The sequence below is a fragment of the Gavia stellata genome, chromosome 16, assembly GCF_030936135.1.
Source record: "Gavia stellata isolate bGavSte3 chromosome 16, bGavSte3.hap2, whole genome shotgun sequence".
NCBI lineage: Eukaryota > Metazoa > Chordata > Aves > Gaviiformes > Gaviidae > Gavia > Gavia stellata.
This window is the reverse complement of record NC_082609.1, coordinates 5,525,758-5,540,047: the sequence shown is the minus strand read 5'-3', so window position 1 is coordinate 5,540,047 and position 14,290 is coordinate 5,525,758. Positions and strand designations below refer to the sequence as shown.

General features: G+C 41.9%; 1 protein-coding gene across 1 annotated transcript; it reads left to right on the top strand.

The window, feature by feature from the left end:
• Nucleotides 1-7,202: 7,202 nt before the first annotated feature.
• Nucleotides 7,203-14,290, top strand: NME5 (NME/NM23 family member 5). Its single transcript, XM_059825533.1, has 5 exons — nucleotides 7,203-7,331; nucleotides 9,310-9,515; nucleotides 9,887-9,987; nucleotides 11,011-11,129; nucleotides 14,204-14,290. The coding sequence occupies exons 1-5, from the start codon at nucleotides 7,203-7,205 to the stop codon at nucleotides 14,288-14,290; spliced, it is 642 nt and encodes a 213-aa protein (XP_059681516.1).

Here is a 14,290-nt window from a genome sequence, read left to right as displayed (position 1 = left end):
TGGTTGTAGACTGGCTAAGCAGTGTGGTTTGAACACTGTGACTGGCATGACTAACAAAGTCACTCTTCACGTATCTAGACATCGAAGATCGAGAAACTTGAGAATATGGGTTGTTATGATTATTTTTTGTCTCACCAGGCCCCATCATGCCACAGGTAATTTTAAAGAATTCCTCTGGGTTGTGACTTGGGTTTTGGTCTTGCATTTCACTCCCCACTCAAAGCCTGTGGTCAATGAAAGAAAAATACACACATACCTGCTTAGGTGGTAATTCTCCTTACGTGACACATTTACTGCTGAGAAAAAAACTATCATTCTGTTTGACATTTTTTTAATCCTGTAATTACTATGATTATTCATGGTATTGACCAAAATTCAATTGAATTTTACAATTGAACTTTACTTTACAGTCCATACTGTGTATGGACTTTCCGATCTTGGGCCTAATTTTGCTGTTCTATCAAAATTGCTTTTTACTCCAAGCCCTGCCCTTGCTGTCTGTTCATACCAGTGTTGTGCCATACCTGTCTTCATTGCCTCCTTCCCTTTCTTCTTTATGGTCTCTATTTCCTTGTTATTTCCATTGTGTTGCTTTTTCTAGTTCCCCTCTTCTAAAAAAAAAAAAAAGAGTACCAACATACCATTCACTGCCTTGAAATTGTTGATGTATTCCCACACCCTATGTCTGTCTTGTCTAAATTGATTGTAAGCATCTCAGGTCACAGACTGCCTGCTATATACAAAATACCATGCTATAGGAAGCTTCTGTCTGAGTTAGTCTTCATGCACAGTATAAATAAATACATTTTATTGATAATAATAACTATGCAAGTAATCCCGTTGATTACTTAATGGTAGGGCTGAAAGGCAGTGCTCAAAATGAAAGTGGCAAAAAAGATGCCTTATGCTACATGGAATTAAAATGAAGAGAAGATGCATTTAAGGAAGCATTGACAATATAACTTCAAAAAAAGCCTTATTTAACTGATTGCCTCTTGTAATTTGCCAAAGAAAAGATTTTTATTGGTTTATTCATACATTCATTTATTCATTGTGGATAATATCCCACTGAATACTTACCTCTGAGCTTAGTGGCCTCAGGGATTATCCAAGCCAGTATTATGTTAAACATTATGTAGAACAATGAAAAAGCAAGCACATGCAAGTGTTTCTGCTCCAAAAAGGTAGGTAAAAGCCTAGTATCTATCCGCAGTATCTATACACAATGCCTATATACAGATGAGGAGGAGCTTTATAGAAAATACGTTGTCAATGCCAACCTCCACAGGTGTTCAAGAGGAGCTCATCCTGAGCAATAACCTGGGATAAAGCAGGAGGATCTTTATTTGAAAATGCAGGAGTGGAATTCAGTTGTATCGGCTGGCAGGAAATAGGAGATATCCTTTCAGTGTCAAACAAAAGGTACATAGGACCAGATCAGTGTGTGAAGGGGGTTGCAGAACAGTTTTGTGTGTGATAGAGAAGGCTCTCTTTGGCACGGTGTGGAGAACTAACATTGTTAAACTAAAGAATTAAGAAAATGGCATTGCAGAGCTTTCTGAATGGAAGCGAATGCTTTATTTGTTGACACCAGAGAAAAGGATGTCAGCAATAACCAAGATGAGAAGAGCTTGAGCAAGATTCCCAGCCATGTCAATAAATAACAAAGATCATCTTGGTTGACACCTCCACAGCAGTTTAGACCAATCTGTGCCCAAACCCCACATTCTTGGCTGTAAGGTTCCACCCACTCCTTTGCACAGCTGGCTGTAAAATAACTCTGAAGAAAGGTGGTGGTTTTTCAGGCAGGTGGTTTGTCTAACACACGCTCATTACCAAAACTCTAAATTGCAATGGAGACACCTGAAGTTTGAAAGGAGACAGTAATGAGAGGCAATCACATCTATATTTGCCCATTAGGATGTTGGGGAATGGAATGGAATGGAATGGAATGGAATCGAATCGAATCGAATCGAATCGAATCAAGAACAGTGCTCACCACTGCTCTTGCAGAAAAGGGAAAGAACCACAAGGGACAGTGCTGACAAGCCGAGCTGAAACAGTGACTGGAGAAGCAATAGGTGAGAATAATTGCAAAAGCCAAGATAGGACACTAGCTAGCTATGCTAAACATGACTGAAGGCCAAAGAAGAGATTGGTTTCAGACGGGTTGATAAGCTTTCAGATGACGAGAGGAAGCAAAACCAAGTTTGAAGGGGATTTAGGGTAGAACTGGACAAGAGAGGTGATTGGAAGACTTACAGAAGTGAGATGACAAGAAGCACTTCTACCAAAGGCTTTTTTTTTTTTTTAATGTAAAAGTGACAAGCATACCTGTGTGGGTGCTAGGGGGGTTAGCGCAGACTGAATGACTAAAGCTGTGAACAGATGAAAGAGTGGGTGTGAGGAAGATCAGGAGATGAAATAGGGTGAGGTTAATAGGGCAAGTGATGGGAGTTACAGAAGACGTATAGATAAGATTTTTTTGTTATTGCCATTTACAGACTTGTAGAAAGGGGAAGCATCAAGAGAGTATTTTGTTAATTTTATCTTTAAAGACAATGGTGAGAATAGAGGCAAGCAACAAAGAAAGGCTTGACAAAGGGTTAGTCAGCAGCAATGAAAAGCTAGCTAGGATTACAGGCGCACAGACAAGCTGCAGAAGTAGAGTTGTTTAGCTGTAAGAAGGCAGAAATGGAGGAGAGAGCAGGCTTGCAGAAGAGGAAGTTAGCTTGATCACAGGATTTCCGTCAGAGACACTTTGCACTGCAAAAGCAAGCATGGATGAAGCAAGTGCTGAAGGTAAGCCGGTACTGTGGGTAGGTATGACAGTTTATCATGAGAGACAGAAGCAAAAAAAAGTCAGTGGTGGATGAAAGTTGTATGTGTGGTAAATGTATAGCTTGTACATTACTACAAAAGCAAATACATTGTTCTGTGTTTAATGTCCAAATGCAAATAAAGCTGAAAAATGTGCAAGCTTCATTTTTAATCAGTGCAACTAATCGGTATTATTTCTTTAGCTTTTTTTCACTCTGTTATTTTCATCATTCTGTTTTTCTTTCCTTCTTTTTTTAACAGTCTACAAGACATTAGTTTCTCCACCTTCTTGCAGTATTAGAGTACAAAGCTCTTTTCCTTAAGGAAAAATATTTATCTGTTGTTACTAGAATGCAAATGCACCTGCAGCCACAATCTTTCAGTGTTGTTATATTCCATGCCAGCTAAAAATAAGTGAGACAGCTAAGGCTTGTTAAACCGCTTAACAGATAAGATACAGCAGCAAAGCTATGCCCAGAGAAGTATTCAAAACTGTAACAGTTCATTACTTGTAATTATAATTTTACTTTTTTTGTGCTTTCTTAAAAACACATCCCTGGCCTACAGAAGTTAGGGAAGATGCTTCAGACAAGCCTCTTAGTTACCAGAAATGTTTTTTCAAGCACTATAAAGATAAGAAACATAACATAATAACAGATGGTTGTAAGGTCAGGTTTATGGAATCCAAGGCTTTAGAAGAAACCTTTGAGATTCTGCACCTGTAAAAAGATATGTCTTTGTTAGGCAACACATAATGTTATTTTCTCTTAACATGTGGGGCCACTTTAAATTTGTAAGTCTGCATTATTAGACCATCGTGGGAAGCGTAGCAGGAGGAAGCCCTGGGTAATTGGCTGCAGCTCCAGACGCAGCCGCCCGCTCATTGGAGAGCAGAGGATTCTCCGAAGTGCTAAAATTAGATAATCTCCGCCCTCCAGAAATGCTTCTGGAAACAGCGAGGAGGAGAAATTCTGACACAGACTGAGGGCCCGTGGCAGGGAGTAAAGTGCGCAGGACCCTGCTCCTGGCGAAACTGCAGCATACAAGGATGCACAGAAAGATACATTATTTTTTTTTAGCTTGGTTAGCTGAAAAAAAAATGCACACAGTAAAGAAATCGCAAGAGATTAATGTTAGCAGTGTTTTACATGGATATTCAATTCAACATTTCTTATGTAATAATAATAATTCTGAAGTATTCATCCAGGCTGAGGAAGCCTTTGAACCGCTAAATCTAAGCCAGAGCTGTCAGACTTGTGCTCATTGACTTTGAAAAGAAACAGCTCTTGCCGAGTTAACTCTGAACTAAACGAAAAAATCGTGAACTCCTTCCATCAGCTTTTTTTTTTTTTTTAAATAAAACATTTTTATCCATTATCTCTGTGTAGTTGCAGTGTTTACAATGTCTTCAAATTAAACATTGGTCAGGTATCTCTGTTAAAGAAACAAACGCCATGTGCCTGTATCAGTGAAGGAAAGTGTGTATCTGGATTACTCTCTTGTGCACTTGGAAAATTTATTTTTTAAGGTATGTGAATAAAAAGTCTTTGGTTTTTTAAACATATTTCAAACTGGCTGCAAGGAAATAATTGCATCGTTTTGTTTCTCATTTCTATTTTTACATGATTTACATTAGTCATGAAAAAGATTAAGGCGAAGTGGATTTTTCTTACAGCTTTTGCAGTAAATTTGCTATTTCCTCTGCTAACCAGGGTACGCAGTGTCAGCATCTATGTATGCCTCTTAAAGTGGTTTGGGTTTTTTTTGTCTTTTCTCCTTTGCATCTACTTTCACTCTGATTTCATTAAAAAATGAAGCCTATATACCTGTGTTTTCTCTCTGTCCCTTTGTCAGTGTCACCTCGAGGACTCAAATGCAACGGTCAGTTTTAGCCGAATTCACCAGCGGGCCACAGGTCTTAACAGCACCTCAGATCCCACAATTTTTAAGAAATTGATAATAAGAGGGGATGAGGCCCAAAGGAGAGGAGCATGGCTGCCGGGCGAGCTCAGTATTTATCAGCACCGTTCGCCGGTCCACGCCCCGATAGCGCCGGGCCAGCTGGCAGGCGGTTCAGCCCGGAGAACCGGCCGCAGCACGTGCAGCGCTGCCCGGGGTAAACAGGGCGGATGGGGAGGCCATACCGGAGCACCCAACACTTCGGCTTCCAGGTGGCGGGCCAGGCTATGGCACAGAAGGTCACATCGGATGGATGATGGCTGTACTGTAATTGCTCCGTGTGGGAGCAGCCCTGGAGAGCTGGGGAAATAGGGAGTGTGCAGGGAGCAAACATATTGGCACGACGGTGGTAAAATCTGGTAAAAATCCCCAGGGAACGCGGCTTCCCCAGCTCTGTTTATGGCTCACCTCATTATGGTTTAACTCAGAAACAGTGATGGATTCTTATTAATGTTTGTTTGCGTGACAGAAGTGAAGTAGCACTGGATAGACACTAATTCAACCAAAAATTCTGAAAAACAGTATTAGAGAGCAGTAGATTCAGGTTAGTAAATCTGGTATGCCGGAAGGCTGCGTACTGTAAGCTCCCGATCCCGCTGATGTGGATCAGGCACGTAAACAGGAAACCTTGTGCATGTTCCCACAATAAATACTGATACTTAAATACCCTGAAGAAGGGCTTTTGTGCTTACTCTTTTTTTTTCCAATAAACAGCATTACCTCAGTTAATGAACGCTTACTGCGAGATCGTGCCTCCCTCAGCAGTCCCGAGTGTGAGGTAAAACCGACATAGAGCTTTCATTGTCACGGAGAAATTAGGTTTTTTTATAACTTCCCCCCCCCCTCCCCGATCACGCTGCTCCCTTCCTTATTCTCGTCTCACACGAGGTGCCCATAAACAGCTAGATGTGGCCCTCAGTTATCTGCCCGGAGACCGCGGCTGTCCCGGGCTGCGAGGCGAGTTCCGAGGGCGGTGGCCGCTCGCTGCCAGCACACCACCGCTGCCGGCGCTCCCCAGCCGCCATCTTTGCTTCCCCCCCCCCCAGCCCAGCACACAGCCGAGGGGCGCGGAGGCCATCTTGTGGCCGCTCCGCCCGGCGCCCGCTGGGGGAGCCGGACCCGCGGTCGCCTAGCAACGGCGGCGGAGCGGGAAGGTGCGTGGCATGGCGCCGCCGGCGGGAGAGGCCCAGCGGCGGCGGGTCGGGCCAGGCGGCGGGGCCGGGCCGGGCCGGGCTGGGCTGGGCTGGGCGGGGGGACCGGTCGCAGCCGCCGTGGGCAGAGCAGGCGGAGCTGGTGGTGTGGCGGCAGGTCCCTCAGGGTAGGCGGGGCTGAGCCCTTCTCCGTGGCGGGAGGCGGGCGGGGGTCTCTGGAGAAGAGGGAGCCGCTTCCTCAGGTCTCCGACGAGTCCTGGGCCCCTCGGGCCGCCGGGGTCGTTGATGGGGTGTTCGCTGCAGCCCGGCTGCTCTGAGCACTCCGGGTGTGTGTACTTCCAGCCTGGTTCCCAGGCAAAGGCAGGCCTGGCCCTCCCGTACTCAGCTCAACGTCTTTCCTCCCTGACGGAGGCCGCAGCCTCTTCAACCAAATTTGAAAGCGAACGAGGAGTCTCAAAGGTATAGGTGCAGAAAAGATCATCCCGACCGAGAAGGCAGGTATAACTGAGCAATTACACATGATTTTTGCAGCAGTGAGGCAGCCGGTCAGCTGCGTACCCACAACTTGTCCAGTGCGGATGGAGAGAGACCTAGGGCTGGGAGCGTGGAGGCAGAGGGAAGAGGGGGAAAAAAGGTCACAAGCAGTCACAAGGCTGTAGGAAGCCCATCTGTGCGAGTTCCTCTCTTCACAAAACAATTTTGTATTCTAATAGCTTACTAATGGCCTGATCCGATCAGTCAGAAAACTGGCACTTTGTCTTGAGTCCAGAAATATAGGAATTAAATAACAATTGAGGAATATCCTGAGGCTTATGGATGGACTAACTCCAAGCCGTAAGTCCCACACCACAATCTTCGTGCATGAGAATACAGATTTTGGGTTTGGTGGAACACACGGTTGGTGAATGGAGGGTGTGGGAGTGCACTGGGCCTGTGAGCCTGGCTCGCTCTAGCACATTGCAAAGCGTAGGATAACGCTTCTTTCTCTCATACAGCGTTAATTAGTGAAATATTAGAATAGTTTACATTTTACAATTGGCTAGCAACATTTAATTTTTGGCTTATTTTCCACAATATGCTACTGCACTGAAAAGGGGAGTGTGCTAACAGAGTCCAGAGAAAATCTCAGGTGGGTGTTGTGAAATGGGGGTGGCCCTCTCCGTTCCTAGAGTACAGGGTAAATGTGGCTGTGCAGTAGACAAACTCCAAATATCATGAACTGGTGTCATTGCAGTACGAAAGGAGCACGTGAATTCTAATTTAGAAGCCAAGATGCAAATGTTAATGCCCGAACCTCAGATTTTTGTGGAAAGAACTCTGGCCCTCATCAAACCAGATGTCATTGATAAAGAAGAAGAAATAGAGGATCTCATTCTCCGATCAGGATTCCTGATCGTTCAGGTAACAGGCAGTGCTCCAGAGAAAATAACTGCAAGTTGTAAGTCAGAATAATATTTATTTTAACTTTCAGCAGTCAAGCCAGTAACTAAAAGCTAGTGTGTCCAAAGATCAATTTATATTTTTCCTATGTCATCAACCACTGCTGCCAGATTGTGTAAGGAGACATTTTGTTGGTGCATGGGATGGAACAGAACAAACTGACTATTTTGCTGACCACAGGAAAACACAGACTGTGCTAATAAACTTGGGTTTAGCAAACATATGTAGCAGATACGTGGACTCGCTGAAGTAACTCGGAAGAGCGTATCGTTCTGGTAGCACAGGGTTTCATACAGCATGCATTTGCCAAGTGGATGCTTAGAGAATTAATTGGATTAGTTGGCTGGCCAAGTTGCGGTTTGACGTATTTTTTGTTTCTGCTGTTTTTAATGTAAATGGTCTTTATGGCTATTTAAATGCATTACAAATGTTTCATCTAAGTAGGCATTACTGAGCTTGTCCTACAGTTTGGACCTGGCGTGGAGACCCTGGGAACGTTGCCTTGAGCATCCATGTCAGACCCTGTGCTGCTGGGAGAGGCTCTAGAGTGTGATTTTTTCAGCAGAGACTGCGTTAAGAGAAGATTTGCCCTTAGCTGATAAGAAATGTATTCTCTCAGTCCTCTTTTATGGGGTTCTTTATACACTTGCTCTATAAGGGCATTTGAAAAAGAAGTATTACAGTAAGTCAGAATTGGGGAAATAAAACAGGAGGAGCGCTGGATCACTTGAAGAGAGGGGTTCGTCAGGATCTTCGGTGAGGAGCCAGCAGTGCTGCTCCCTGCCTGGCAGGACGTTTCCCCCCGTTTAACTCGTTTATAACCGGACCGTGACAAGGCAGGACCCCTCTCCGGCTTCCCGGGCCGCTTGGCAGCTCGCTGCGTCCCGGGCAGCCCGCGGGGGGGCGGCCGCTGGGGGGCGCTGTGCCCCCGCGCCTGCCAAGCGGCGGCGGGGCGCGGCCGGGGCCTCCCCGCAGCGGCACCGCCTCCTCCCCTGCTGCCGCCCCCTCCTCCTCCTCCTCCTCCTCCTCCTTATCCTTATGCCGGCCCCACGGCAGCGCCCTTAGCCATAGTAGCTGGCTCTGTGGCACTGAGTGAGCGACGGCTGCGCTTCTAGATAGAATTTTAGTATTTTTTTTCCCCTAAAACTGTAGTAATTATTCTTGTAAATGCCCTTTTCCCACATTTGTTCTTTTTTCAATTTCCTCCCTTACCTTTCTGGTTGTTTTATTTATACAAAATGTATCAGAAGATGAGAGAAATTAGATTTTTTTGTTTTTTAATGAGACTATGTTTATAGCGCCTTCTCATGTCTCCAGTGACTTTTGGCACCAGAATTACTAGGAATCTGAATTTGTGGTACTCTGTGTTGCGTAAGTTCTAGCTCAAAGAATGTACTTTAAAAAGTTTTTTCTTTACTTCTCTTGTTGTGACTGCTCTCTGCCTTCTGATAACCCCCCAAACTTGTCCTAATCCTGGCCACTTGCAGGCTAGGCAGCTATTGTGAAAACCATAAAGCATGAGTACTGAATGAAAAATAGAACAACTGCATAATTAACGGTGTGGGCTGAAGAGAAAATTGTTTAAAAGTAGAACATTATGCTGGAGCACTGAGTAATTAAATCCTGCCCTTATAATGCTCTTCACTTTTTCTGTACTGTGCCCTGACTATAAGTCATCCAGCAGTTTTAAAATGCTGTAGTTTGCACAGGCTAAAATCACATCTTACTCAGGTGGCCTGGTTGTCTGCTTAATTAACTTGGAAAACCCTTGCTTTTTGTTACTTTTTATCTCAAAGAGGATCAGATGTGGGTCATTACTCTGTGTCTGTTCTGCTGTTGAAGATATGTCTGCACCAGAGGGCTGTATCCTACCTGAGGTAGCAAGCTGTCTTAATTTGGCAAGATTTTTTTTCATTCTTTTTTTCTTTTACACTTACAGAAACGGAAGCTCCAGTTAAGCCCAGAGCAATGTAGCAACTTTTATGCAGACCAATATGGAAAAGTGTTTTTTCCTAATTTAACAGCCTATATGAGTTCTGGACCTTTAGTTGCTATGGTTCTTGCCAGACATTCCGCAGTCTCATACTGGAAGGAATTGCTTGGACCGTCAAACAGCATAAGAGCTAGGAGAACTCACCCTCACAGGTAACAACTCATTGATGGGCCTTGGTGAAGTCAGTAGGATTTTGTCTTTCTCTTAATTGAGACCAGAATTTCTCTCCTTTTTTTTTCTTTTACAATAGAGATACAGATTTGGAATGGCCTGTTATCTCTTCAATTTTGTGTAACATAGCTTGTCACCTTTGTTTTTTTAGTATGTAAAGTTCATCCATTGTATGGAGAATGCTGAGTGCATGAACATAAATTTTGGGTAGCTACATATTTTTTTTTTAAAACAAAATGAAGCCAATGCCTTGTTAATTAGTCCATATATATTGCTTTTATATGCTTTCAGACTGTAGAGACTTGGAAGGGATTTGCAGTTGCCTACAAGCAGTTTTTTCTCTTGTTTTTAGCTTAAGAGCAATCTATGGGACTGATGACCTGAGGAATGCACTTCATGGCAGTCTCAGCATTTCCTCAGCAGAAAGAGAAATTCGATTCATGTTTCCAGAAGGTAAAATGGTACAAATAATACATTGCCAGTCTCTGGGAAGATAGTGTCCTTCCCTGTTATTACTTGTCTCTAGATCCACTGGGATTTAGAAGAGGTTGGGTTTGTTTGCTTTATGAGAAGGTGAGTCTATGTATTAGCTCGTATTTTCTGCTATGAAAGGCATACCAAAATGTATCTGAAGACCCACTGTAGTTACAGGGATTGCTTCTACTTTTCAAACTCTGTGGTCTGGGAATTGGAGCAGACAAAGCTGGTGAATGAGAGGAAATGGGAAGCTATTACACTCCAGCATGTCTTTCTGTCACTGTCAGCCCTGGGGACTCATGTTGGCTTGAGAAGACTGACTCTCCTCTTGGGCTCAGGCTGAGTAATTCCTGTTCAACAGCAGCTGGATGCTCACATGATAGTGCAATTCCAAAGTTAAGTGCCAGAGAAATGGGCCATAGAACCTGGAAAAGCTGGGAGAGGATCTCTTGTTTGTAATGTAAGGGTTGAAAGATGACTTTGCTTTTTGACAGAAAGATGCGAGGGAAACTGCTAGAAAAACTTAACTGTTTCTGTCAACTGTATTAGTTAGTTTAATAAAAGATGTTGCAATTCCCTGCAAACCTTACCCATTGTAAACCATGTCTTTTCTCCTCAACCTAGCGAGAAAGCTGGACTTAAGGTGAGATTTTTAGGGTCTTCAGAAACCAGTTTCACACTGCAAGAAGGAAGTACGAAGCATGGGATATATTGTTTCTCTCATGCCCCCAATGCATCTTCAAGGGTATAGGTTTTTCCCAAATGATCCTATTTCCTCCTCTTTCATAATTGTCTATAATCAGTAAGATGACCTCAGGGACATTGTAAAGGGGTTCAGGTAGTTTCTTTGCAGTTTATTGTGAGAGAAGCTATAAAAACCATTATGTATTATTAACTTATTAAGGAAAAGAGCAGCTCATATATAAACAACCTTTGAAAGAATGCCTTATTTAATCACTCTACAAGCTGCTTTCCAACACCTGTGATGACTCTTTACAGTGATCTTGGAGCCAATTCCAGCTGGACAAAGAGCTAGGGATTACCTGAACCTTTATGTAAAGCCTACATTACTAGCCGGGCTCACTGCGCTGTGTAAAGAGAAGCCAGCAGATCCAATGGTATGTACAGTATATCAGTACTGTGTTGTATGCTTTGTGATACATTTACTTTGTATTAGTAAAGTCCCTGTATATAGGAAAGCTACTCTTTTGTTAAGGAGTTGTGCTGTTTTAGCTACATGCTAATGAGCTAATCAAATAACATTTGCTGTTCAAGAAGTTGATTGGTTTGTTAACAGATGAAATGAGGGCCAGGACTAAATGAAATCAGCCTTGATGAAATGACAGGGGTTTTAGGTGACTTCTATAGAACTCTTTCTACACATAGTTGTTACAGATGGCTGGAAAGGTAAATGGGTACTATCATATGATGTCAAATGTAAGTTTTTACTGTATTTACTGTTTCTGAGGTGAGATTGAGATGAAATAGCTCTCATACAATAGATACTAAGGGAGATTAGATGCTAATCACACTGGTAGTAGTTACACAGTTGAGTAAAATACTGTAGAGTTCTTAGCAAGGCTGTCTAAATTTTTTCATCGTTATGTTTATTTAAATTAATATTATAAATTTTTCTTTAGGATGAGCTTTTTTTTTTACTATATAGCGTTGATTAGCATTTGCTCCACAATTCACCAGGAAAATGGATTGCGATTCTTTTGAGTGAAACCTATCTCGAATAGTCAGACTGACCTACAGAAAATTCTGTCTTCTTGTGACCCCTTTCTAGTTATCAAGCTGATGCATCTTGCCCTCCTTTCACATATTATTCCTTTTAACCATGGATGTCATTCAAATTACAGTTCTTACTGGAAAGACTAGAGTTAATTTTCTGTTGTTTCGTTGGTGGTGGTGTTTTGTTTTTTTCAGTCCCTAAACAAAATCAGCTTTCTTTCACCTGGAAAAGTATGGTAAATATTTTTGTATTCTTAAAGTTCAAGTCATTCACACTAGTACTTCTTTAAGAATACAGGTAATTAATCTGTGATAATTTACCAGCAGTTTTGGTGGATTCTACATCATTATCGGGTTTTTTAATCAACACCGCATTTTTCTAAAAGATACATTTCAGAAAAAAAGCCTGAAAAATAATTCAGGGTTGTTTCTATGAACTGTGTGGTATATATGGGGTCAGAGTAAATGTACTGTGACTGTTCCAGCTTTATAACCTGTTCACTTTATCTGTATGTCTGGCACTGTTACCGTAGAAAACAGAGACGAAGAAGTCTTTTCATCCATCCCTTTGCCCAAAGGCCAGACCCATTGTATCTAACCATTCCTAACAAATATTTGTCTGGCTTGTTCTTTAGCACTCCAAATGATGGAGAATCTACAGTCTCCCTAGGCAATCTGTTTCAGTGCTTAATTATACTTAGTTGAAAAGCTTTCACTAAAAGTTAGCCTAAATCTCCCGTGCTCCAATTTTAAGCCCATTACTTTTTTTTTCCCTTTTACTGTCCCCGGAGGACATTGGAAACAATGTAATATCTCCTTTTTTTTTCAGCAACCTACTGCATATTTGAAGAGTGTTACCATCTTTTTTTCCCTTCAGCATCTTTTCGCTACATTCAAAACTGATTTTTTTCCTCTTACCTTATAAGTCACATTTCTCTAACTTGTTGTTTGTTTTTGCTTCCACTTAATCTCTGCATTCTGAGCACAATTTTCTAGCCAGTTATGTGGTAACTAATATTAACTTCATCGAGACCATACTTTCCTTCCTTGCTTGTAAGAAAGCTATAAAGCTATAGGAAGCAGTGTCAATAGCTTTATTAAAACGAAAACATGATATTTTCTCCTTCTTCCCTGTCCATAATGTCTGTGACCTTGTAACAGAAGGAAAATAATGTTGATGTGATACAACTTTTTTTTTCAGAAATATATGTTGGCCTTTGCTTTTCAGTTTGTTCCCTGCTAGGTGACTTACAGGGAGATTGATGGAATGGTTTTTTTTTTTTTTCCCCTAGTATCCTTCCAGGAACTGTAGAACTCAAGTTGGGGTGATTTGGCTCTTCCTTTTTTCTTTCTTTTTTTTCCCCCTTTTTGAAGATGGTATCAGAAACTATCTGTCCACTTAGAAATACTTGCTAGCAGCACAGAGGTTGTCTCAGCCAATTCCCTAAGTAAATTTAATCAGGCTCAAATGATTTAAAAATTTCTCATTTTCCCAAGTAGTCCTAAGGGCTTCTGTGTTTTGGGATTTGAGGGTTTTTTTTGTTGTTGTTTGTTTGTTTTCCATATCTGTCTTGAGTTCTTGCTGTTCTTCTGCTATGGCTGACTAACCTGTGAGGATTGTCATAGTGCTCTGCTTATTGTCTGTTTCTTTGCAAACCCATCTTTTTGTATCTGGTAATAAAAGGAGAGTGTTGCTTACCTTACTGGTCTACTATTCTATCAATTCTTTCATTTCACAGTATGGTATGAAGTTTGTTGTACTTAGCATTCCAGAAACTAATTGGCAACAGGCTTGTGAAGTAAATAAGGATGTGTTAAAAACTGCTCTTCACAAGTGAAGAAATCGAGGCAAAGAGGTTGATTTGCCTAAGGCCAGGACGAGACACTGGCAGATGAGGTTAGGAGTCATAGCATTCCTACCTCCCACATTCTTATTTAAGTACAATTTGCTGGAAAACTTACCAGATGAATTTCAAAAAGTAACCATGTTCTGTTTTTAAGTTTTAGGTACTATAAGGTGATTTCAGTGCAGAAGACTGGCACTTTTAATGAATGGTTACTAGATAAAGCATCTGTAAATGTTGTCAGGAGTAATATTTCATTAAGCAGTTTCACGCATATTGTACAGACTCACTCCAAAACAGAGTTGTGTGGATTATTTGAACTATGGCTCATATGCTCTTATACATATGCAATGATAGACCTTGCCTGGAAAAGTTGTCTTCTAAAGGTCTGTGTGAATTGTTCAAAAGCAATAGAAGCTGTGAAGATTAAAAGAACATTTTGAAAAAACAAGTTATTTGTATGTCCATTTTTTCTGAAAAAGTCTTCATTTCGCAGCACAGTAGGAGAGTGTATCAGAGGTTTCGAATGATGCTTTTAATATTTTCCCATACGCTTAATAGAGAACAACAGAAAACGGAAGATGTTGTTTGTGGGGTTTTTTTTTGTTCCACAGATTTGGCTTGCTGACTGGTTGATAGAACACAATCCTAACAAACCTAGGCTACAACATCAGATCGCTGAGGAAGAGCATCAAGGGTGA